Genomic DNA, 25792 nt, shown 5'->3' with positions numbered 1-25792 from the left:
CAAGTTCTTTCACACCAAACTCGTTTATCCATGTCTTTATAGAGCTTGCTGTTGGAACACAAGGGTTCCCTTCCTTAAACTGTTCCTACAAAGTTGGGAGCATGAAATTGTTCACAATCTCTTGGTATTAGGGGTGTCACAATTTCGATACTTCATCGAAATCGATCGAAATTATGTCATGGTCTCGAGCATCGAAGTCAAAAAGAGGATCGACGATCCCTCCCGCAAATGGCGCAGCACACTGTAGCTCAAAGAGCAGCTCTTTCTCCAGAGAATGTGGACATTCTCATCTTCTTAAAGAAAAACTTGAAAATATAAAATAACAGTTATAGTAATTGGTACCTTAAGGAGCATATTTCCCTCAGATAAAGTTAATAATATATCTTTATAAAAAAAACAAAAAAAAACTTGTCATTCTCAGGGACCGAAAAAGTTTTAAAGTCTTATTTTTCATGTTTTACTGTTATAGTAGGATAGAGTTCAGTTTATTAAGGCTCTAACTGTTCTATTATTTTGTACATGACTGTTCCTGTATTTCTTTTATTATTTATTTTAGTTTTGTTATGTGCACACTGCTGCTACCAAAAAAAGCCACTAGATGGCATTTAAAATATATCTTAATTAAATTATTTACATTTGACCATTAGTGCCTAATGTGGTGTATTACAGATCACTTGTATCACTTTGCATCACTTATATCAAGCCCACCTTTTGAAATATGATATTGTAAATTTGATGAATCAAATCAATGACTGACCATAGACTAATCTAAAACTGGCATAGGCCTCTCTGCTGTAAAAAAAAAAAATAAGAAAATCGAGAATCAAATCGAATCGTGACCCTAAAATCGGAAATAAAAACGAATCGAGGATTTAGAGAATCGTCACACCCCTACTTGGTATACTAAAGCATTAGGAGTTCCTTTCCCAGGAACACACAATCCCCCCTCCACCAAACTTACCCATGGCACAATGCATTCACTGCTGGGTTTGACGGTTGCCATTCTCTTGGCAACCGTCAAACCCAGACGTACTGAACAGATTGCTGATTGGAACACCTGAATTGAATCATTTGTATGGGTGAGTTACTAATTGTTGGCAATAAAGTGTGCGTTAATAACAGGATGTGTAAAGTTGTGGAGGTGTACACTCACAGGCTCAACACACTCAAACTTCTTCCTCTCCTGGATCTCCTGCAGCTTACAGACATACTCCAAAGACTCCTCCTGAAAGTGATGCCGCATCCCCTCCACCGTCATGTCTGCCTGAGAGAGAGAGAGAGAGAGAGAGAGAGAGAGATAAAGAAGAAAGTGTATTGAAGTAGGGAATAAATCTGGAGTGCAGGCTGCTGGATTGTGCTTTATCAGCATGCTGATGCTCACTTCCATAAGCGAGGTGGAGCTCTGAAGAGTGGAGAACCTTTTCATACACTATTCACAATCAGCTCCTCTCATACTGTATCTGCAGCCAGTCCTCCACCAGACCGGACAGCTCAGCCTGGTCAACAGGTCTGAATACAGAGCCACTCCTACCTGCTCCAGTTCCCGACTGTGTTCCCTATATCATACAGATGTACCTCAAGTAGTAGCAGCTCTATATATACTAGGGCTGAGCAATGCGGTACCATTCAAAAGTTGTTTCCTGTATGATAAATGAATAGTCAAGTGATCTATCAGACTATGATGGAACACATAAGGAATCATGTAGTAACCTAAAAAAGTGTTAAACAAACCAAGATTTTGGTGTTTCTTATCTGGGGAGCTGTTAACTTATGGTTTAACTTATGAGGCTGGTAACTCTAATGAACTTATCCTGTACAACAGAGGGAACTCTTGCTCTTCCTTTCCTGGAGCTGTCTTGATGAAAGGGTTTATAAATGGTTTACAATTTGTTTATTAATGGTTACTAATTAGGTTGTAAATGCCTTAAAATGATTAATAATCAGTTATAACACATACGTAGAAAGGCCATAATATAGATGGCTGTGAGTTCACTATTTGACAAAAAACAGGTAATTGTTGCCCTTTCTATGTATGTGTTATAACTGATTATTAATGATTTTTAAGGCATTTACAACCTAATTAATAACCATTAATAAACTAATTGTAAACCATTTATAAACCATGTATAAAGGTAGTCTTATTTTAAAGTGGTACCATTAACTCTTGATGAGTTCAGCTCAGCTGTTAACTGAAAGCCTGAATTCCAGGTGACTCTACCTCATAAAGCTGACTGAGAAAATCCAGCAGAGATGTACAAAACTGTCTAGTCTAAGCAAGAGGTGCTCCTTTAAAGAATCTAAAATATAAAATATATTCTGGTTTGTTTAACCTTTTTTTGTTCACTTATTCATTTCATGTGTTTTTCTTCATAGTTAGAATGCTTTAGTTTTAATCTACCATGTAGAACATTTAAATTCATTTTAAAACACTGAATTTAAGGTGTGTTCAATCGTTGACTGGTACTATATATCAGCAATAGCGCTATATTTTATAACATAGATGCGATAAAATGATCATGATCATATCGAAATATATTTGTGTGTGATGCAAGTTGCTACCTAATTTTATCAAAATAATAAATGTCTATAGACATATCATGTACTTTTGCTTTAAATCACATGACTAAATGGATGTGACATTATTTGAGCCTTTGAAGCAGCCAAAAACTATTTATACGAGGAAAAACGTTAAAATTACAAAATAAACTATTTACACTACTAACACAAAGAAAAGTACATGAATATAATTGCATGAATATGACGTGCATATGTTAATAAAGATAATATACAGCTATGGAAAAAAAATTATCAAGAGGAAGATGGATGATCGCAAGCCATTAAACCAAACTGAACTTTTTTCATTTTTGCACCAGGAGTAAATAGCATAAAGGTATCCAAAAGCAGTGTGTAAGACTGGTGGAGGAGAACATGCGAAGATGCATGAAAACTGTGATTAAAAACCAGGGTTATTCCACCAAATATTGATTTATGAACTCTTAAAACTTTATGAATTTGAATTTGTTTTCTTTGCATTATTTGAGGTCTGAAAGCTCTGCATTTTTTGTTATTTCAGCCATTTCTCAATTTCTGCAAATAAATGCTCTAAATGAGAATCTTTTTATTTGGAATTTAGGAGAAATGTTGTCTGTAGTTTATAGAATAAAACAACAATGTGCATTTTACTCAAACATAAACCTATAAATAGCAAAATCAGATAAACTGATTCAGTTTTTTTCCATATATATATGTATATATATATATATATATATATATATATATATATATATATATATATATATATATATATATATATATATATACACGTATATATACGTATATAAACGTATATATATACGTATATATACGTATATATACGTATATATATATATATATATATATATATATATATATATATATATATATATATATATATATATGTGTGTGTGTGTGTACACAGCTCTTCCTATCCAGTAATGGAAACTTTCTTTCACAAGGCCACCCCTGATTTTTATTATATACTATATAAGTCTAATTATGATTCCAGTGGGAACTGCTTAGGCCCTTATATGGGATGAATCTCAGAGTGGTGTAATAAGTCTATAAATGGTATGTAGAATTAGATCTACAGATGAATGAAGCTGATTGGCTGTGCTGAGTTCTGTATACTATGTAATATTTTTTTGGTGAGAGAGTCGGAGCTGAAGACTCGCAGCTGTGTGTGAACTGAGACCTTAATGTTAACAGCAAGCTGATAGCATCATCACCCTTAGCTCCAAATACACACACACACACATACACATACACATACACACACACACACACACACAGTCATCAGTCAAGTGTTTGCACACATCTTAACTTCTGTATTTTTTCATTATTTTATAATTGTCTGCATTGAAGATTAATGATAAAGTCATCCAAACTATGAAGAAAAACATTCAGAACTATTTAGTAACCCCAACAAAACAACGTTAAACATATTATATTTTAGATTCTTTTAAAGTAGTAGCATCTCTTGTTTAGATTAGACAGTTTTGAACATCTCTGCTGGATTTTCTCAGTCAGCTTTATGAGGTAGAGTCACCTGGAATTCAGGCTTTCAGTTAACAGCTGTGCTGAACTCATCAAGAGTTAATTACTTGAATTTCTTGTCTCTTAATGTGTTTGAGAGCATCAGTTGTAAAGTAGTGAAGAGGTAGAGATACAGGTATACAGTGAATAGTGAATATTTGAGTAAAAAAAAAAAAAGAGCAGTCACAAAGAGCATCAAAAACATTGTGATGAAACTGGCTCTCATCAGGACCGCCCCAAGCAAGGAAGAGAAATAGTTTTCTCTGCTGTACAAAATAAGTTTTTCAGAGTTACCAGCCTCAGAATTTCCACTAAGGCTGGGTGCAGAAGCATTAGCATTAGCGGCTATCTGCCAGCGCTACACTGAGGAACCCTGAATGTTCTGGTAAACCAGGGCGCTATCAGATAGTGGTTTGTCTCACACGTAGCTTGCACAGCAAACACGCAGACTACAGTCAAATATACTCACCTCTGAACGGCAAAATAGCTAGTGGCTGGTGGATAATGCTAATGCTGCTCCAGCAGTGCTAGCTGTGGTTAGCAGCAGGCTACAGGCTGATAATACTCACCTCTAAATGGCAAAAGCGGTTATTGCTAATATTGATCTAGCCTAGGTACTGGAGAACTAAACTAAAATTCCTTCATCACGCTGTACAATTCATACATAAAATGCACTGGATTATAAGGCGCACTGATGACTTTTTGGGTATCTTAAAGGATTTTAAGTGTGCCATATAGTATATAAAATAGAATACATGATTCCTCATGTGTTCCTTCATGACTTTAGTATTAATTTAATAAACTATGGGATTCCTACCATCTTGTTTTCAATCAATTGAGTGTAATGATGTCATGTAACCACTAGATCAGGGGTGTCCAAACTACGGCCCGCGGGACATTTGCGCCCCGTTTCCTTTTTTAAAGCGGCCCGCGAGGTATTTTAGAAATAGAATGAAAGTTGGCCCGCTGTTAAGCAGGTTTTCATAATGTGAGATTCAAAGTTTGAACGCTAGGTGTCAGAAACGGGTCAAAGAGTCTAAAAGCAGAGAGAGTGCGCATTTCTAGCACAGAAAAACAGGCCAAAGAGTCTAAAAGCAGAGAGGGTGCTCAGCTGTAGCGCAAAAACACGGGCCAAAGAGTCTAAAAGCGGAGAGAGTGTGCATTTTTAGCGCAGAAAAAATGGGCCAAAGAGTCTAAAAGCAGAGAGAGTGCTCAGTTGTAGCGCAGAAAAAATGGGCCAAAGAGTCTAAAAGTTGCCATAATTAAGGAGACATCATGAAATGAAACATCAATTTAAAAAATCTTAGTTTACACAACACTGTCAAAGATAGATAAAGATAGTAAGTCAAGTAAAATGATGTGTAAATGAAATAATCAGGAAAAAAATATTATTTAAAGTGGTATATTTCATTATTTGTTTTATTACACAGTCTGTGGCCCGTGACTTCATACATATTTCTCCTTCTGGCCCCCAACCAATAAAGTTTGGACACCCCTGCAATAGATGATACAGAGAGTGTCTCCATATGAGGCCAAAGGGTTAACGTTTAAAAAACTTAAGTATCATGGCGCAGAAAAGCAGAATGTAATGTCCACATATGAGGACACAGGAGCTCAAGAGTATATATATATATATATATATATATATATATATATATATATATATATATATATATATATATATATAAATTCACTATAGGTAAAGAGTGGCTCTGGTGTGACAGCCAGAGCTAAAGACTTGCAGCTGTGTGAACTGAAAGAACTGAGACCTTAATGTAAACAGCAAGCTGATAGCATCATTTCCCTTAGTTACACACACACACACACACACACACACTCTCTCACACACACACACACACACACACACGCAAGCAAGCAATGGCCAAATGTAGAAACGTCATCAGCTTCAAATGCTTCCTGTGTAGAGTATATACAAAACATGTGAGGGACATGGGTGTGCCTTACAAGGACATGAGAGGACGAGGGCTCTACAGCGCTGTCAGAGCGCAGCGGCTTACCAGGCCTAATCCTTCACTCTGAGCTGATGGTGGGTGGCTTTCTTTTTCTGAAAACGAGATCTTCCCAATGTCAGGACAGGCCTTTAAAATATTTACGCTGTAAACTACAGTAGAAATGACAGCGGAGATCAGAAAGTCCTGCTTTACGATAAATAAATTATTTAAAAAAGTGTTTTTTCCCCCTCTTTTTCCCTGAGGCAGGCAGCCGAAGTTTCCGCCAAGCGCCTTTTGGATTGAGGGTTCGAGTATTCGAGTGTTTGAGGGCTCAAGCATTTGAGAGATGGATATAAGAACTACCTCCTGCAGCTGCGGTTCCTTCTTCTTTGCTGACATGTTCAAAAGTTTCTCCAAAGAAGTGTAATACTTCTCCGTTTCCTTCTCGTACTTCTTTCTCTCGGCCTAAAAATGGATCCAGAGAAGAAAAAAAAAAAAAAGAAAAACAGGAGGTTCCAAGCATTACTCAGTTAGCCATGTGCTACAGCTCAAATCATTAAAAATAATGAATCACCGCTGTAAGCGACCACACTGACGCAAGAGGCAACTTCTGCACCGTGAAGCTTCCCTAGAATACACAGAAATACGGAAACACAGGAATTAAAGCGAGTACCTTCGCTGAACCCAGCTGCTCCTTCCGAAACTTCTCCAGAGGCTTCATCAGCGTCTCTGTGATGTTCCTCATCTGTGGGAAACAGTATTTAAAACCTTAATAAGAGGCTTAATTCATTTTATATCATCTTTACTTAGTACATTTGTCTCCCGAATGTTTTATCTCAAAGAAACTCTCTAAGAGATTTGTCATAAAATACCTAAAACGTATTCAGATGTTCCTTCACAAAGTAGACTAAGGGCACTATCTAACACTCTGTCAACCGTCTATTTTCACGCCTTGCACCCGCACTGTTAAAATAGTGCCCGAGTTTAAGAATAAATCTATACTTGGTCTGCTAAAGTTTTTAAATGCTGTTTTTAACCATTCAATTTCCTCCACTCTATTAGACACTCCTACCTACAGCTGAAACACCCTGTACATACATGTAGTAAAATCAGAGACAAAAGATCTGAATCTGTCTTTATTTTTTTTTATTCAGTATAGTAAAGAAGAAATGGGTTTTGATCCAGTTTTTTCAATTTTCTAGTATTTAATTTTAGCATTTCTAAAAGAAATAATCCAATAAAAAATGAAAAATGAATCTTTCCTTGGTTCTCAGAATTTCCCATTTTGGTTTTGTTGGGAGTTTTTATACTTGTTACTTATTAGTTTTGATACGTATCTATATTACTTAGTTTAACAATATAACATGTAACTTAGGAAAATAAAGTTTTTATACTTGTTACCTATTAGTATTGATTAGGGGTGTCACGATTCCTTAAATCCTCGATTCGATTTTATTTCCGATTTTAGGGTCACGATTCGATTTTTTTTACAGCAGAGAGGCCTATACCAGTTTTAGATTAGTCTATGGTCAGTCATTGGTTTGATTCATCAAATTTACAATATCTTATTTCAAAAGGTGGGCTTGATGTAAGTGATGCAAAGTGATACAAGTGATCTGTAATACACCACATTAGGCACTAATGGTCAAATTTAAATAATTTAATTAAGATATGTATGTAATGCCATCTAGTGGCTTTTTTTGGTAGCAGCAGTGTGCACTATTGAAAAAAGCAATGTGCAACATAACAAAATAAATAATAAAAAATACAGGAACAGTCATGTACAAAATAATAGAACAATTAGAGCCTTAACAAACTGAACTCTATCCTACTGTAACAGTTAAACATGAAAAATAAGACCCGGTCTCTGAGAATGACAAGTTTTTTTTATTTAACAAAGATTTATTATTAACTTTATCTGAGAGAAAGATGCTCAGTAAGGTATCAAAACTATTAACATATTTGAGGCTGGACAAAACAACTGTTATTTTAATATTTTCAAGTTTTTCTTTAAGAAGATAAGAATGTCCACATTTTCTGGAGAAAGAGCTGCTCTTTAAACAGTCACAATGTCCGCGGCGTCGGCTACAGTGTGCTGCGACATTTGCGTAGCGTGCACGTGCTTGCGTAGCTTAGAGGGAGGGATCGTCGATCATCTTTTTGACTTCGATTCTCAAGACCATGACATAATTTCGATAAAATATTGAAATCGTGACACCCCTAGTATTGATACTTATCTTTATTACTTAGTTTAACAATTTAATATGTTTTCTAGGAAAATAGGGGAAAGAACTGAATCTCAGTGTAAAAAAAAAAAAAAAAATGCAGATATCCCACACAGAATTACATTACACCAAACCAGGAAGTATGACAGCAATTAGGGGGGCTGAAGACTAGTTTTCTGATGAAATGACTTTTTCTAGGCACTTAATGACCTAGGCCTTCTATATCCTTATGTATAATCAAGAGAGATGTTTCCTTTATATGCGTTAAATCATGTATGTTACTATGTGTGTGTGTTTGTGTATATATATTCCTGTTCAGCATTTGGCAAGCAGTTCGAAGCGGACGACCAGCAAAGGTTAATCAAACCGAATAAACCTACTTTTCTCTGAACCTGAACTCTGGAGTATTTGTTTCGTTTGATAAAGTATGATTAGAGAATCCATACTGTTAAGGTTAACGGCAAAACAGAACCCAACAGTTTCCTGTAACACAAATCCGATGGTGTTATCCAACTACACGGTTTATATATGTTTTAACCAATACATTTCCATCATTTTTTCCATTACTTTTCCTTGCTTACAAGGCAAATTTTCATGAACATATGATTTTCATGATTTTTAAAACATCAGTGCGGACATGGACAATAAAACAAAAAAAATAAAATAAAACTATAATTTAAACTGATTACAGTAGGTCTAAAATGAATCTGATAAACCTGCTGACACACAGTCTTTTATAATAAAATGTGTGTCAGATCCTGAGAGCTCCATTGTTTAAGGGCTAAATTACTGAATTAACTCTGAGTTAACGTATTTTGTTAGCTCAAAATAGATTTTCCCCCATCGATAAACTGAAACACAAAGATTTGTAGACCAAATTTTCATGACTTTCTCAAAACTTTGTGTATTTTATTTTTTTTACAAAACTTATCCAGGCCTGGAAATGGCTATTTTCAGATTCCTTGACTTTTTTTTCACGTTTTTAATGATTGTATGATGTCTGCAACTAACTTTTGTTACAATAAAAAAATGAAATTCTGATTGTGAGGTGCAGAGACGAAAAAATTTGCTGTATTTTCTGTTTTATTTTCTCATCCAGAGCTTTCCTTTATTTGTAACTAAATTTTCTCTGTTGCAACGAAATCTGAATATGATTTATGATCTAAGCCAGCAGTATTTTATTCTGGTAACAGTGTGGTGCTTTCCCAGCTCAAACACACCCACTCAAACCAGACAGAAATGAATCAGGTGTGATTAAGCAGGGAAATCACCAAGCTGTGCTCAGCACTGAACTAAAACTGAAGAGCCCTGATTTAAGAGAAGCGTAAAGGATGGATTTATATGATGGAGTTACTTTCAGTACAGATAGTTTAGTGGATTAGAAGAAAAATTACACCTGTTACCAAATAATTACATGCATTGAAGTGCAATAACAGAACCACCATTTAAAAAAAAAATAATCCAATATTCTATACAATGTGCAATATTATGATCACACCAGTCAAGCATAACTCAAAGGTAGCATATAATACCTGTTTTTACACAAGTTAGAATAGGTCTATGTGCTATTGATATATGGGATGTTAATGAAGTTCTTTGCAAAAAAAAAAAAAAAAAATACTTTCACATGAAGAGATCTCACCAGCTTTTAGCTAAGCGCTAACCACACGTTTGTTTTAGCTTGTGATAAATTGGAAAACACAAACAAGCTAGTTCATGCTTAACTGCAATGAAAGCACAAAATTATTATCATTATTAAAAACTCAAAACTCTTACATCTCCCTCATCTGCTGAATTGTCACAGACGTTAGGTACAGATCCCTCCCTCAAACAAAGTCTGCTGGCTGATCTTACTGTGTAGTGTCTAAAGTTATTACCTATTTACTAACTGGTAATACCTACTAAGCTTTGAGCGTATAATATTTAGTATAGATAGAAGTGTCAAAGCTGAGTGTATTCAATTTTTTTTTTTTTTTTTTTAGATGATGTGGGGTGGTGAACATTCAACATCCTCACCTCGCTAACGCTCATGCCACTAAAATGCAATCCCTGACAACAACAAAGTATCAGAAATGTATCAGAAATCCACTCTGGACAATAGAGACATTTTACAACCAACAACAAAAGCAGGATTAACTCATTTTGTTAATACTCTTGATTTTAGTACAAACAATGAATGAACAGGTGTCCCAATACTTTTGTCCATATTGTGTACACTGACCAGGTGAGTCTTAATCTTTTGAGTCTTAATCTTAAAGTTGAAGTGAAAATGCAATGTTTAAACACAAATTTAGCATGAATGCATGCATTCCTTCACACCCTGCCATGAACCCCCCCTCGCCCCCCCCTGGCGTGTTTCAGCCTGCTGTGCCTCAGTCGTGTTGCTCCATGGTGGATGATGACATCAGCGGTGCAGTGACTGGGCGGGGGCCGGACCTTTGCTTTAAAAACAAGCCAGATGGAGCTTTTAGTTTAGGGCAGGGCCTCCGCTGCCTCTGCTGGGGAAACGTAGCTGTGTTTACTAAAGAGCAGCAGGAGCAGCATGACCTATATTCCCCACTGACCAACAGAACGCTGCACCACAGTTCACCACCACAACCCAACCCAACCACCACTCATCAAGATCTCACACGGTCTTCACTCACACAGGAAACAATGACCTCATTAACACATTTCTTTATGAGCTCTAAAAAAAAAAATCCATTATTAACCTTTTATTTTTTTTTTTTAGCTCTACTAAGCATATCTACAGGGGTTGGACAATGAAACTGAAACACCGGGTTTTAGACCACAATAATTCATTGTGGTGGAAACAGGAGAGTTGAGGTGCACATTGAATTCTGCCGTGATTTGATCAGCCGTGGTTTTATGTTTTTTGGATACAATCCGTGTTATCACCCAAACATCCCTTTCAGACAGCTTCCACTTACAGCATCCACAGTTAATCCTGTTGGATGTGGTTGGTCCTTCTTGGTGGTATGCTGACATTACCCTGGATACCGTGGCTCTTGATACATCACAAAGACTTGCTGTCTTGGTCACAGATGCTCCAGCAAGACGTGCAGCAACAATTTGTCCTCTTTTGAACTCTGGTATGTCACCCATAATGTTGTGTGTATTGCAATATTTTGAGCAGAACTGTGCTCTTACCCTGCTAATTGAACCTTCACACTCTGCTCTTACTGGTGCAATGTACAATTAATGAAGATTGGCCACCAGGCTGCTCCAATTTAGCCATGAAACCTCCCACACTAAAATGACAGGTGTTTCAGTTTCATTGTCCAACCCCTGTATAAAGGTGCACTTGTAATTCTAAAACAAAAAGTAAGAAATTGTGTATTTGGAAGATTATTTCTTTGTTGTAACTTGTTACTTTTTGGGATTAAATCTTATACTGTTGGAAAGTCTGTTAATATTCCTTTTAAATGGCTATTTGTGTGCATTGAACCCAAGACAAAAAATTGACAAATCTACCTACCAAGGCCAAACAGCTTATTTTGCTGTTACTTTTGACATCTGAATGTCAGCACATGTGAGCATGGGTGCTGTTACAGTGGTTAGTAGGTTCTGCTCCAAGAATCAGTATCATGCCATGTTTGGCTGATCTGAATAGGAATCGTGCAACAGGGCAACTTTAATCTTTAAGCTGGTGTTCCTCAAAACCAATTTACCGTACCAGTATCTCCAAACTAAAAGCCAAGTTTCATATAATGAGGGGAGAATGCCAGATTTCAGCTATTATTTGATGTAGGTTTGGTGGTTTGGTGGAGTTTTCAAAAACTTGTGACACTTCTAAACTGAGAATTGTCCATCAACAGCATTCTGTGGGCAGCACCCCGTGACCACTGATGAAGGACTACTTGCGAAAAGAACATCTTCAGAATTTGGTAAAAAAAAATGTGGCATATCCAAATTATATCCAATAGATTCTGTACAGCCAAAAAAAAAAAAAATCCATATGGGATCCTGCAGCACATTTACCCATTGCAGTTGCAGCTGGGCCTGTAGATCCTGCTCAACACTGGAAGATTGCTAAAGCTACAAGCCAGCAGCCACTAGGGACGAGTGACTGTTGTTTACAATGGCTCCTCTGAGAACATTATAATAGGGCCTCTTTTAGAAAAAGACTCATGATACTATCCTACACTCTGTGCAAGGTAATGCCGATGGCCATGGTGGACTGGAAGTGAGGTTTGTTCAAGTAAATTTCTGGTGTATTGCTATCTTGTCAACGGAAAACACAGGTGCACCACTGACAATTTTACAACACAGGTGCACAACGCATGCACCACTGTACCTTATTGTGCACAAAAGGACATGCAGCAGAGCACAAAATTTACATCAACAATAAACAGAACACAAAATATATAAAATAACATTGCTGTTCCCATAATTTAGCTGCTTGCGCACCTTCACAGCTTGAACGAGCAGGACAGTTTACTCTGCTGTGAAGTGCAGATTCCCTGCACCCTTAAAATAGCAATGCGCCAAAGACAGATCACACCTGGTTCTTAACGGAAATGGCAAGTGACATGCTGATCAGTTTGTTTTACGCCACGTTCAAAACACGCACGTAATTAATTAAGAGAATTAGTACATGCCTTTTGCGTGTTTCAGGCTGCACAAGGTGTACGTTTCCTGCCGTTACGATAGCAAAGTCACACTGACATACCCTAAATCAACCTGCATGGTGTGCGGTTGCCCATGGTGTCTAATCAGACTACACCTGTACTCATTTACATATCTGAGACATAAGTGTATGCAAAGTTCTTTTCCCCAGGTTATAACGTCTGCTGTTATAAAGCCGTTCTGTTGAGATCAGATCAGACTACAGGAAGACGTGACTCGCCACAAACACTCCTGCAAGCTTGCATCACCACAGAATCACCCAGCCTGCAGCAGCGCTCGCAGAAAGGGCATGAATAACCTGCAGAAAAACAACTCACTTCCTGTGGTCACCCCACAGTCTGCCAACTCACCCACATGGTCCAGCGGGCCGTTATTCACCGCCGCACACCGCCGGCACTGCAAGGTTATGGCTTTGCCTCATTTAATAAATGATCTAGATGTGGAACTTTGATGTAATAATGTCAATTCTGCACATTGTGCTTAAGATATTTTGTTTTTTTTATTATTCCCATGCTTACGATTTTTAGGGTTATTTATATTTATAGCGTAATTAAATATACAGTCAAACATAGAAAAATACTTGCAATTACGCATACACACCGTATCTATGATAAATAGCATTAAACATTATTGAATTTAATAATTTTAACTCCCACTACACATAGCCAATTAATAATTCAGTACCTGTTTATTATCCTAAATGTAGTAATTACTCAGTAACTTCTGTTTATTAAAATATATTAGTGCAGTTTTAACAATTCTATAAGTATTACCAAATATTTAAACATACTATTAATCTAGTATATTGTCATTATACTAAAAAACATGAATTACTCATTACCTACTAATTACTTTGTACCTACTAAGTTATTAAGCACCTATTCAGATTACTATACTCAATAGGTAAAAGTTATTCAGTACCAGCTGATTGAGTATTTATCAATTATTCAGTACCTACTAAGTATCCAATAAGTAGAGGTTGCTCAGTACCAGCTGATTTAGTATTTATCAATTATTCAATACTTAGCAAGTATCCAAAAAGTAGAAGTTATTCAGTACCGCCTGATTGAGTATTCATCAATTATTCAGTACCTAATAAGTATCCAATAAGTAGAGATTACTCAGTACCAGCTGATTTAGTATTTATCAATTATTCAATACTAATCAAGTATCCAAAAGGTAGAAGTTATTCAGTACCAGCTGTTATAGTGCCAGCAGATATAGTATTTATCAATTATTCAGTAATTACCAAGTATCCAATAGGTAGAAATTATTCAGCGCATTCTAACTATTAAATGAGTAGTTGTTATTCAGCACCTACTCATTTTCCAATAAGTACTAATAATATAGTACATACTATTTATTAAAAAATAGTATAGTAATTTGGTATCAATTTATTATTCTATTAGTACTATTTACTCAGAACCTAAAGAGTACTAGTTATCTATTATTTAATAACTATTCAGTACATACCAAATATCCAATAAGTAAAAGTAATAATTAAATAAGTAGTAGTCATTCAACACCTATTCAAAAATAGTATCATAATATTTCGGTATCAATTAATTATTCTATTAGTATTATTTACTCAGTACTACTCAAGACTATATGAATACTAATTATCTGTTATCTAATAATTACTCAGTACCTACTCAGTTACTACTCTGTACCTACTAAGTATTCAATACATAGTAGTTACTCAATATCTACCAACTATACTATATGCAACAATAACAACTTAGTAACCATTAAAGATTCAACAAGTAATGACTGTGTCTACTAATTATTTTAAAGTACTAGTTTATATAGTAAATACTAACTACTCATTAGGGGTGGGCAATATTATATCATATACAATATATCGAGACACAGAAATATCGTCATATTAAAAATCCATATCGTGATAATAGGGCTGTTCTGTCTTAAAAGTAGTCTATTATTTACTGTGAAGCTTTAGGTGTATTTATTGTATAATATAATTTTTAGTTTGCAGTTTATATGCATGCACTAAATATTCTGCAATATTATTTGCTGCATTATATTATTTTTTGCTGCATTATTTATTTTGCCACATTACGATTATACTGTTATACTATTATACTATATTCCTGAAATGAATAAATTATTTTAGTTTTCCTATATCGCCAAGTATATCGTTATCGCAAAAATACCCTGAAATATCGTGATATTATTTTAGAGCCATATCGCCCACTCCTACTACTCATTACCTGCAAATTACTCTCTACCCATCAGTTAAAAAGCAAAACCTTTTTGGTCATGTTTTTTTTAAGGTTCTATACATAATAATAATACAATTTACAATAGGTTTTACAACGTAATACAGAATACAGAACATCTGCTTTTAAAAAAGAATCTTTAATAAACCCTTTAAAAAAAAAAAAAAAGTTATTATATATGTGTTATTACTTACAGGTTCTCCACACCAATACACACACACACACACACACACACACACACACATATGGGGCACTTATGACCTCACATCCTGATATAGTGTGTGTGTGTGTGTGTGTGTGTGTGTTGGGACAGTTGAGGGGGAGGGTAGTTTATCTGTAACTGTTATACAGATGCAGCTCTGCTGTTTGGCTCTGTTCCAGCAGAGTGAAAAGTGCAGCACACTGCAGTATTCTGAGTAGTTTGCATATTTTAGGGTGAGCATCAGGTTCACCGCAGGTCTGAACTGGTCACACTTACCATCAGCTCCCTCTGGTCCTCCAGATTTCTGAGGAATGCTGAAAATTCCTGCAAGGAGTCGTCTGAAACACAAAAAAAAAAAAAAGAAAAAAAAAAAGAAACAGCACAAATAAATGACATTTACAGAAGCTGTTATACACTAATTATAAGAGAAATAGCTGTAAGAATTGATGGAATTGTTTTTGTGCTGTTAATTTGCGGTTTCTGAGGCTGGTAACCCTGTACAACAGAGGGAACTCTTGCTCTTCCTTGCCTGGGGCAGTCCTGATGAGAGCCAGTTTCATCATAACATTTTTAATGGTCTTTTCAACTGCACTCGAAGATACTTATAAAGCTTTTAAAAGTTTTTGGATTGACTGACCAGTATTTCTTAAACTATTCCTAAAGGAGAGCTGTGATAATCCATATCATGCAGCCAAAATATTCTCACACAGTTACTGCATGGCTAAAATAGGATTGTTTGCTGACTGTTGTCAGGGTTATAATCAGTCAGTGGAGCTCCTGTGTTTCCCACCACTTCTCCTCACTTCTAGACCACCACACCCAGATTTATGTGTAGATTTATTCCTAATCTCCGACGGTGCGTGCACAAGGCGTGAAAATAGACTGTAGAGGGGGTGTAAGATAGCAATGAGCATCACAATGCGCCTTGTGCAGGTGAACATGGTGCCTCCACACACAGAGTCGTTGGTCGTCTTCACAGGACAAAAGCAGAACTCATGCCTGAATATGACCTGCTGCCATTCTACCCATAACTACCCACCCAGTTTTATTCCTGTTTGTCAATTCCATCTGGGTTCAACTATGTTTTGACGATGAGTGCATTTGTTGCTATAATACATATAAAATGTATGACCAGGTTAGGAGTGTGTCGTATCACATCATGGTACTAATTTTTGCTGTTTTTGGCAAAAGAAAAAAAAATTACATTGTTCTCATTTGCCATTATATATCTACTAGAGATTATATCTGTCCAGTGTCATTTATTTTACTTTAATCCTGGATATATGGAAATATATGGAGTGCATTATAAAGTTCATGACATCTTGGATCACTGACTTTTGTTATTAATCTTATAAAATTATTTTTCTATTTGTTTAATATCTCAGTTAAGGGTGTGCCATATTATATCATATGCAATAATTAAATTAAATTTTCATTTTGCTGCAGAAGTGTATTTTTTTTTTATTCAGTGTTTTTTTTTTTCTTCATATCACCAAGAGTATTGTTATCGTGAGAATACCATGAAACATCACAATACTATTTTAGGGCCATATTGCCCACCCCTAGGCCAGGTATTATGACAATGTATATCATAGTGCTGTTCTAAGCTTTTTAAATATTTTAGAATGAACCGAGCAGCAACACAAAAAATAACACATTCAAACTAAAAGCAGCATTATTAAGCATTGGTACCTAAAAATACTACTTGAATAATACTCAAATACTCAATAAATAATAACAATACTCAAAACAGAGAAAACTGAAAGGCTTTAAACACACTCACCGATGCATTTTTCATCGTCAGTCTTTGCATCCCCAATGTATTCAAACTGGAACTCACCCAGGCACTGGGCAAACTTGCGCTGGGCCAGAGAGAGCTCTGCAACAGAAAATTACAGAAACAGTTAAAGAACGAGAAACATTAAACACTTACAGAGAGAAACACATTCATAATGACTCATGATGCATTATTATAATGAAATGTTGCACAAGAGTACCATGATATAACGACACTGTTATTCTGCGATACTCAATATATCACAATTCTCCAATGATATTTCATAGCATATGTGTTACTAGAGAGGATAAAATACTTCTAAATAATCAAATATTAGGAATTATGGATTTATTGGTGTCAATAACACAATCCTTCACAGATTTACCCTATTAATTTGATTAGTGCCACCACATTTAATATATAAAAACACATCAAATGCATAAACTCTTAGCAAAAAAAAAAAAAAAAGTGTGTTTTTAATTTGATAAGAGTGGGCTCCGAATACAGTAAAATCAAGCCAGAGGCTTGGACCAATAACAGTCCGAGAAAAGTTTGAAAGTGACAAGAAAAATCATTCTATTTCTATTTTGGTCCAGCTCATCCCAAATCAACCATCTCAGATGGGTTTAGGTCAGGGAAATGTGGAAGCCTTACAGATAATAAATAACTATATGTGCCAATTAAATTTTTCATGTCTTAAATATTAAACCACAATGTAGAAAATTAATTCAAGAAAAAAAAAAACACTATATGAGAACATGTGTTCAAACTTTTGACTGATACTGTATATCATGGTTAAAAAAAATTAATGATTTTATGTTTTGTTTTATGAATATTTCAAAATACATTAGTTACAGCATCCCTCACTGACAGACATTCATTAGACGGTGCATCACATAAATTGGAAAATTCATTTAGCAGGCATTTGTAGATAGAGAAATCTGTCGTGGGTGTTTTTGGTTGTTTGTATTTTTCATACTGACATGGTAATTATTGCATTGATTGAAATAAATATATATTACATATATATAACATATATATATATATTATGATGGCCAACATTTTGGCCATATGGCCAGTCTTAGTGGGAGGTAAATTAAATTATACCTAAATTAGTTGATTAAAACAAATCATTCTGGGAACAGTCTCAGAAAAGGGGTGGGAGATATGACCCTAAAATTATATCACAATATTTCAGGGTATTTTTAGGATTACATTCTTGGTGATATGACAAAACGTTGAATTTTTTAAATATATTTCGAGAATATAATAATGCAGCAAAATAAACACAATTTATTTTGCATAAATATGAGTTTTACACATTTAGTAAACAGTAACTTACCAAGACCCAGATTTTGTATAATATAATAATAATAACAAATACCAAAATAAATAAATAAATAAATAAATAAATAAATAAATAAAAAAAAAAAATATATATATATATATATATATATATATATATATATATATATATATATATATATATATATATATATATATATATATATATATATGGTAGTGGTTGCTGTGTTCTGCTCACGCAACTTATAATGTGATTTATTGTGTGTGATTGTGCTTAGGTAAGTGTGTTGTTGCCATAGTTAAAGGAAGTGAGCTTAGATTAAGGAGGGATTCTGTTTGTTCATAGGTTATTTTTTGGTAGGTCTGTTACTTGGCAGTTGAGGCAATGGACCATGAACATAGTGTTAGGCTGTGCTTCTGGATTCTTGTCGAGCCAGTATCAGATTGTGGTTTTGCTATTGTTGTTAGTTGAGTGAGTAGTAGATCCTGGCTGAGCCCTATGCATAACCCCAGCTGTTAGGTGCAGGATTTGTCAATTTCCTGTATTATATTACTTATATATATATATATATATACTGAATACTGTAAGTAATGTAACAATAGAAATAGAAATAGAAGTGTATTTAGTAAATTGACACTGAAACAAATACAATATACACTGCTTTGAAGAATATCACATCATGAGAAGGATTTTTTACTCATTACAGAGTGTTTGATGCTATTATCATTGTTTACAATAAGATATGATATGCAGAATCTGCTCTAGTGAAAATATTAACCAATCAGAGGCAGAAGAAGGCCCTCTTATCTCAGATATCAACAGAATGTTATTGTTATTGTACTTTTAGGGTGGGAGTTTCCAATGCTGAAACTCCCATAAATAAACCAACCCTTTAATAGTGAGACAGGAAGCGGCAGTGACTAAACCGGGAAATAATACAAATAAGTGAATCCCACGTTGTAGCCCTCCATATACACTTATCCAAGCAATCAAGCTAACCAACAGACAATAAACAGATCTAAAATAATAAATAAAACTTTCGTCTCAGAGTATAGAAGTATTGCACAGCCAACCTGCTCTACCACTCTGATCTCATGCAGAAAAAAAAAACATCAAGAACAATCCTTCAACCTGGCATTGCTCAATCACTAAACCAACATCTGACATCAGCAAACATCCGGCCTCCTCCTTCAGTAAGCAGCTAATATACTGCAGAGGATTTACTTTCACAATTAAAGGAAATCACCACGACACACACTCAGAGAGGATTGGAGGGTTCAGCAGGGAACTCCCAATGATGAGCAATACAGCTCAGCAAACACTAGTGCATAAAAAAATTAGAATATCATTGAATAGCTACTTTATTTCAGCTCAAAATATGAAACTCATATATTATATAGATGTATTACACACATAGTGATCTATTTTAAGTGTTTATTTCTTTCATTGTTGATGATTATTATGGCTTACAGCCAATAAAAACCCAAAAATCGGCATCTCAGAAAATTAAGTCAGTATTTTTATTGTCAATACTGCACATGTACAGGACATACAGATATTTTAAATTATGTTAATCTCCTTCCTCAAAGTTACAGCAACTACAGAAAATAAAGTTATAAATATAAAAGAATGAGAGACACTATACAGTACAGGCCAAAAGTTTGGACACACCTTCACTTTTTCAATGCGTTTTCTTTATTTTATGACTATTTATATTGTAGATTCTCACTGAAGGCATCAAAACTATAAATGAACACATGTGGAGTTTTATGTACTTAACTAAAAAGGGTGAAATATTAAACAATTATATATATATATATATATATATATTCTAGTTTCTTCAAAATAGTCACCCTTTGCTCTGATTACTGATTTGCACACTCTTGGCATCATTCTCTCAATGAGCTTCATTAAGAGGTGGTCACCTGAAATAAAAAGTTTTCCAACAGTCTTGAAGGAAGGAAGGATTTCCCAGAGGTGTTTATTAGCACTTGTTGCCCCTTTGCCTTCTTCACTCTGTGCTCCAGCTCACCCCAAACCTCAAATCTGGATTGGGTTCAGGTCCGGTGACTGTGGAGGTTCAGCTCATTTTTTTTTAAGTACAAAGAACTCCACATGTGTTCATTCATAGTTTTGATCCCTTCAGTGCTAATCTACAATGTAAATAGTCAAAAAAAAAAAAAGAGAAAACGCGTTAAATGAGAAGGTATGTCCAAACTTCTGGCCTGTATTATATGTACAATACGATAAGAACACAAATAGACATACGTAAGACAAAGACACAAGACAATAGCGCAATAGTGATAGGACGTCTGCACTTCTGTCTAAATGAAGTGCAAATATGAGAATATTGTATAAGACCAATTGGTACTTTTGGCCGTGTGGGCAGTGTGGCAAGTCCTGCTGGAAAATGAAATCCTCATCTACGATTCATAAAATTGTCAGCAGGGGTAAGCATGAAGCACTGAACTCTGCACTGACATTGGACTTGATAAAACACAGTGGACCAACACCAGCAGATGACATATCTCTCCAAAAGAAGTCAATGACTACAGACTAGGGGTGTGCCATATCGTATCATACATGATAATATCGCCAAAAATGTTTAATATCGTGAACGATATTATACCCTGAAATATGGTGCCATATCACCCACCCCTAATTATCCCATCAGTGCACTACTTTTTTGCAAAAGAAAATTTCACACTGTTCTCATTTTTCATTATATATCTACTAGAGACAGATTATATCTGTACAGTATCATTTATTTTACTTTTATCCTGGATATATCGAGATATTTGGAATGCATTACTAATATCATGACATTTTGGATCATTGACTTTTGTTACAAATCTGATAAAATCCTTAAATTTAATATCAGTTAGCCATATCTTATTGCATGCAATAATAAAATTCTAAATAATTTTTCTAATTCAGTGTTTTTTCATATCGCCAAAAGTATCGTTATCGTGAAAATACCAAGAAATATCGTGATATTATTTTAGAGCCATATCGCCCACCCCTACTACAGACCTCCAAAATTAATGTAGCTTCAGATTAGCTCAACAACAATAGAGCTCAGTAGACTCGTGGTCGATCAGCTCCATCCAAACCAAATGCAATGCATACGTTTGCCAGTTTAGTGTATTAGTAGTAGTATGAAGATGGTCAGCATGTTTGTGGACCCCAGATGGTCAATGTTGTTGAATCTGTTGTAAACAATAATAAAACTGTGCTCGTGTGTACGATTCAGTTCAGGCCTGTGAATTCTCAGGGGGAGTGTTTATTCTCAGAAGCATTAAATATGACGTCAGGAGCTTCAGAAATTCAACATCATAAACATCTCCCTCAGGTATGAAGAATCCAGGAATGTCCATCTACTCCATGGTATTTCACTAATGTGAGGCCAAATGGGAACAACAACATGTTTTGTAAGCGGTATGTTATATAAGAGGTCATGGATGGATCTGGGCTACCAGTATGCACAGTGAATATAAGTGAAATAACTGTATTTATATATATAATATGTAAGATTTTGTGGGAAAACACTGCACTGACATTGGACTTGATAATAAAACACAGTGGATCAACACCAGCAGATGACATGTCTCTCCAAACCATCACTGATCATCAGTAAATTTTACATTTCATTTGTAAATCAAGGGATCAGAGTCTGGAGGAAGAGTGGAGAGACACACAGTCCAAACTGCTTGAGGTCTAGTGTGAAGTTTCCACCAATCAGTGATGGTTTGATATATTGGAGAGACACGTCATCTGCTGTTGTTGATCCACTGTGTTTTATTATCAAGTCTAAAGTCAGTGCAGTTTTGTTTTACCGCAAAATCTTACAGCACTTCATGCTTCCCTCTGCTACTGACAACTTTTATGGAGATGTGGATTTCATTTTCCAGCAGGATTTGGCACACTGCCCACACTGCCTAAAGTACCAATTGGTCTTATTAGATATAATACACTTTTAACATAGATCACTCTGTGTGTAATACATCTATATAATACATGAGTTTCACATTTTTAACTCAATTACTGAAATAAATAACTTTTCAATGATATTCTAATTTTTTTAGAGTAACAATTATCTAAACCTGAGATAGATTTAGCTAGGAAATAAATAAGCCCTACAGTTAAAGCATTTAGGCTCTTTTTCCACCAAAAAAGCATCTTAAAAAGCTATAATACTGTATGAGTGTAGGATCTGTTAGCACTACATCAACACTGAGGAAACATGCTCCATTCTAAAACTCCCCAGGGGCAGATCCACTGCTGCCAGGGTCCCGTGGGGAGAGTACGGGAGAGAATATACCACAGTGTGGTATTTTGGGATGTGAGTTATGAACAGTATCCAGCTCTGCAGTATCATTAGCTCTGGCAACTGAGCCTGGTGGCGAAGAATAAAACAGGCTGGATTTTCATTCAGAACTGCAGTAAAAATCCCTTAAGCTGAAAAAAAAAAAAACAAGAAAAAAACAAACACTATACTTAACAAAAATATATAAAAGTGGCTTGGGAACACCCACACTTTACGTTTTAAGGTGTTATTATTTGAGTAAATTGGGGATTTCTAGTGCTGGGTTGGGTTTGCTTGTTGGGTAGCCGAGTGCCCCAGAGGTCTAAAGGGCTGCCACTATGATCGTGAGACTGCTGCTTTGAATCCCAGTCATGCAGCTTGCCATCAGCTGCCAGAGCTTTGAAAGAACAAGGCCAATTTGGTAGATGGCGCTCTTTCCCCTCATTACTCCTAGGGTGATGTGGATCCGCACAAGGCTACATCTGTGAGCTGATGTATCAGAACCGAGTCGCTGCACTTTCCTCTGAGTGCGCTATGATGCTACTCGGCAATGCTGCACCAGACTGACTTCACATGTATCGGAGGAGGCGTGTGCTAGTCTTCACCTTACTTGTGTTGTGGCTAGGGTTGCAACGGTATGAGATTTTCACGGTATGATAACCGTCTCAGAAAATACCGCGGTATCACGGTTATCACGGTATCACAGTTTGTTACATATATTATTAAACTGACCCTTAAAGAAATTACAACAAAGGTTTTTTGTTCAATTAACTATTTATTGTAGAAACCTGGAACAACTATATAGATAATGTCTCCTTAAAAAAATAAACTGTACACCATTAGGTGAAGGAAACCAGGTTTTTCCACTACTCTTAAGGGCATTAAGGGTGTATATATAAAAAAAAAAAAAATTTATATATATATATATATATATATATATATATATATATACACACACACACACACACACACACACGTATCACACATTACATGTCCTCTAAGAAGTAAAGATCCTGTGTTTAAACTATTAAGTACAATTATTTAAGTTTAAATGATTTAATATCTGATAAACTGAGCCTGGGTCAGTGTCTGATCAACAACTGTTGTAAACGTCCGTTTTACTGCCAAGTTGGTATATAACCAGATACTGCAGAAAGAGGGGATTTATTTCTGACATGATCCTCACAATAGAGATTTCTATTTTAAGGCTTTCACACAGAGTCTGGTTTTAACACATGAAAAACAGGCACGTCAGAATTTGAAAATTAACGCATGTAAATGAATGGCGTCTTTCACATCCAGTCCGGCCAGGATCTTTACACGGACACGTGAATCCATCGTACTTCACGCACTTCACGCCTGTACCTGCGTGCCCAAATTTCGGATAACTCAGCGCTTTTGCGGGCGCTTACCGCATGGGTTGTGCACGACTACAAAGAGGTTTTATTTATGTTCAGATTAAAATTATAAACTAAACACATACTTTGCGCTGCACGGCGGGGTGGTGTTCTCGGAGATGGGAGAACAGGTTTTACGTATGTCCACCTTTAGCTGTGACTTTACGGCCACATTGATTACAAATCGGATAACCATCCTCGGGTGCGTTCGGCGGGTCTCTGAAATAGTCCCACACTGCTGATTTTAGTTTAGCCTTTTTGTAGGCGGACGGAGATTTGTTTAGTCTGATGCACTTTCTGCTGTTCTCACCGCTGTGTGCTGAGCAGCTGAAGCGGAGCAGAGTTGCGCATGCGCGGGTGAGTTTCTCCGCTGGCTGGCGTTTTACCGGTAATAAGCAAACACACACGGTATGATAACCGTGCATTTTAATACCATGGTATACCGTGAAACCGGTTACCGCTGCAACCCTAGTTGTGGCATCACTAGTGATGGGGGAAATATATCTGTAAATGGGTGGGACAATTTACTTAGCTTAACTGTTGCACTGCACTACTTTACACTAACCATTACACTTTTACATTTTGCCCCTGACTGCTTAATTCTAAGTACTTTAGGTATCAGTATCAACATTGGTATTGGTGACTACAAAAATACCCATATTAATACTGGGTTGGGAAATTTCTAAGTGCATTCCTAATTTCTAATTTGGAGACACTCTACTAACACAAGTACTAAATTCCCTCTATTCCAACGTTTTTTAGAAACGTGCTTCATGTCTGAAATGCAGGAATATATATATTTTTTAAATAAATGAAATGAAGTTGAGCAGATAAAACATTAAATATTGTAGATTCATACAGTCTGCAATCAAATAAATGTTGAAGAAAATGTGAGAAACGCTATACTTATTTTTTTTTTATTTGCGCTTTTTATGCTGTACCAACCTCTTTTGTATTTGTGCTTTTTGAAACTTTTCCTCAAGGACTTTTAGGAAAGACAATTCTTCTACAAATATTCATGTCAAGCAGAATTTAGAAGTTTAAAATGTCACTAAACGCTAAACCAATTTTTTTTTTCTTTAATTGCTGAAATTTGTTTCTTTGAAGTAATAAAACATACCAGTAATGCTTATTTTTTTAGATACATTTCCTAACCTTTAAAAAACGCTTTTACTGTGGTAATTCCCACCTCTGCGGCGCCCTCTCAGGTTCAACCTTGCTATAGGCTTTGGCACGCAGACACATCACAATATGCAGATCAGTCAATCAATAATCCCGCCCCCCTTGCTGACGTCCAATCATCTTTGTCTCACTGCTATCACTGCAGGCACACTGCTCTACTCAATTAGCTCTCCCTCTTCCCCCACCCCTAAACCCATACATCACCCAGTGCCACTCCCAAACTACCCCTCTTTTTTTTTTTAGCCTTTTTAAATTTGAGCTGAGGGTGGAGTCACCTAAAATCAGGGAGTTTAGTTCCTCTTTAAGAGATTTGTTGTATATGTCTCTTTATAGCATAAAACCGATGTCACTATAGTTAGAAGAACACTGTTAGCCTATAGGATCCATTACTAATCCCACTTAGTGAATGTCACTCACAGCAGTGCAGTGTACGCAGACTCCTCCCAGTAGTAGCAGCAGCAGCAGTGTTTGGGTTGCCATGTTTGGACGGCCGCATGTCTCTGTATGA

General features: G+C 35.9%; 1 protein-coding gene across 2 annotated transcripts in view; it reads right to left on the bottom strand.

Annotated features, from left to right (window-relative positions):
• The window catches only part of arhgap10 (Rho GTPase activating protein 10), a 197567-nt gene that overhangs the window by 95682 nt on the left and 76093 nt on the right, over positions 1–25792 (bottom strand). For both annotated transcript variants that reach the window (XM_022684445.2, XM_022684446.2), the window contains exons 2-6: positions 17100–17195; positions 15593–15654; positions 6697–6768; positions 6387–6488; positions 1154–1264 (exon numbers count right to left, since the gene is read on the bottom strand). In XM_022684445.2, the coding sequence (XP_022540166.2) occupies positions 1154–1264; positions 6387–6488; positions 6697–6768; positions 15593–15654; positions 17100–17195 (443 nt within the window). The remainder of the gene's footprint in view (positions 1–1153; positions 1265–6386; positions 6489–6696; positions 6769–15592; positions 15655–17099; positions 17196–25792) is intronic.

Source organism: Astyanax mexicanus, chromosome 7, assembly GCF_023375975.1.
Source record: "Astyanax mexicanus isolate ESR-SI-001 chromosome 7, AstMex3_surface, whole genome shotgun sequence".
Lineage (NCBI taxonomy): Eukaryota > Metazoa > Chordata > Actinopteri > Characiformes > Acestrorhamphidae > Astyanax > Astyanax mexicanus.
The sequence above is the reverse complement of the archived record's forward strand: the minus strand, read 5'-3'. Positions and strand labels throughout refer to the sequence as shown.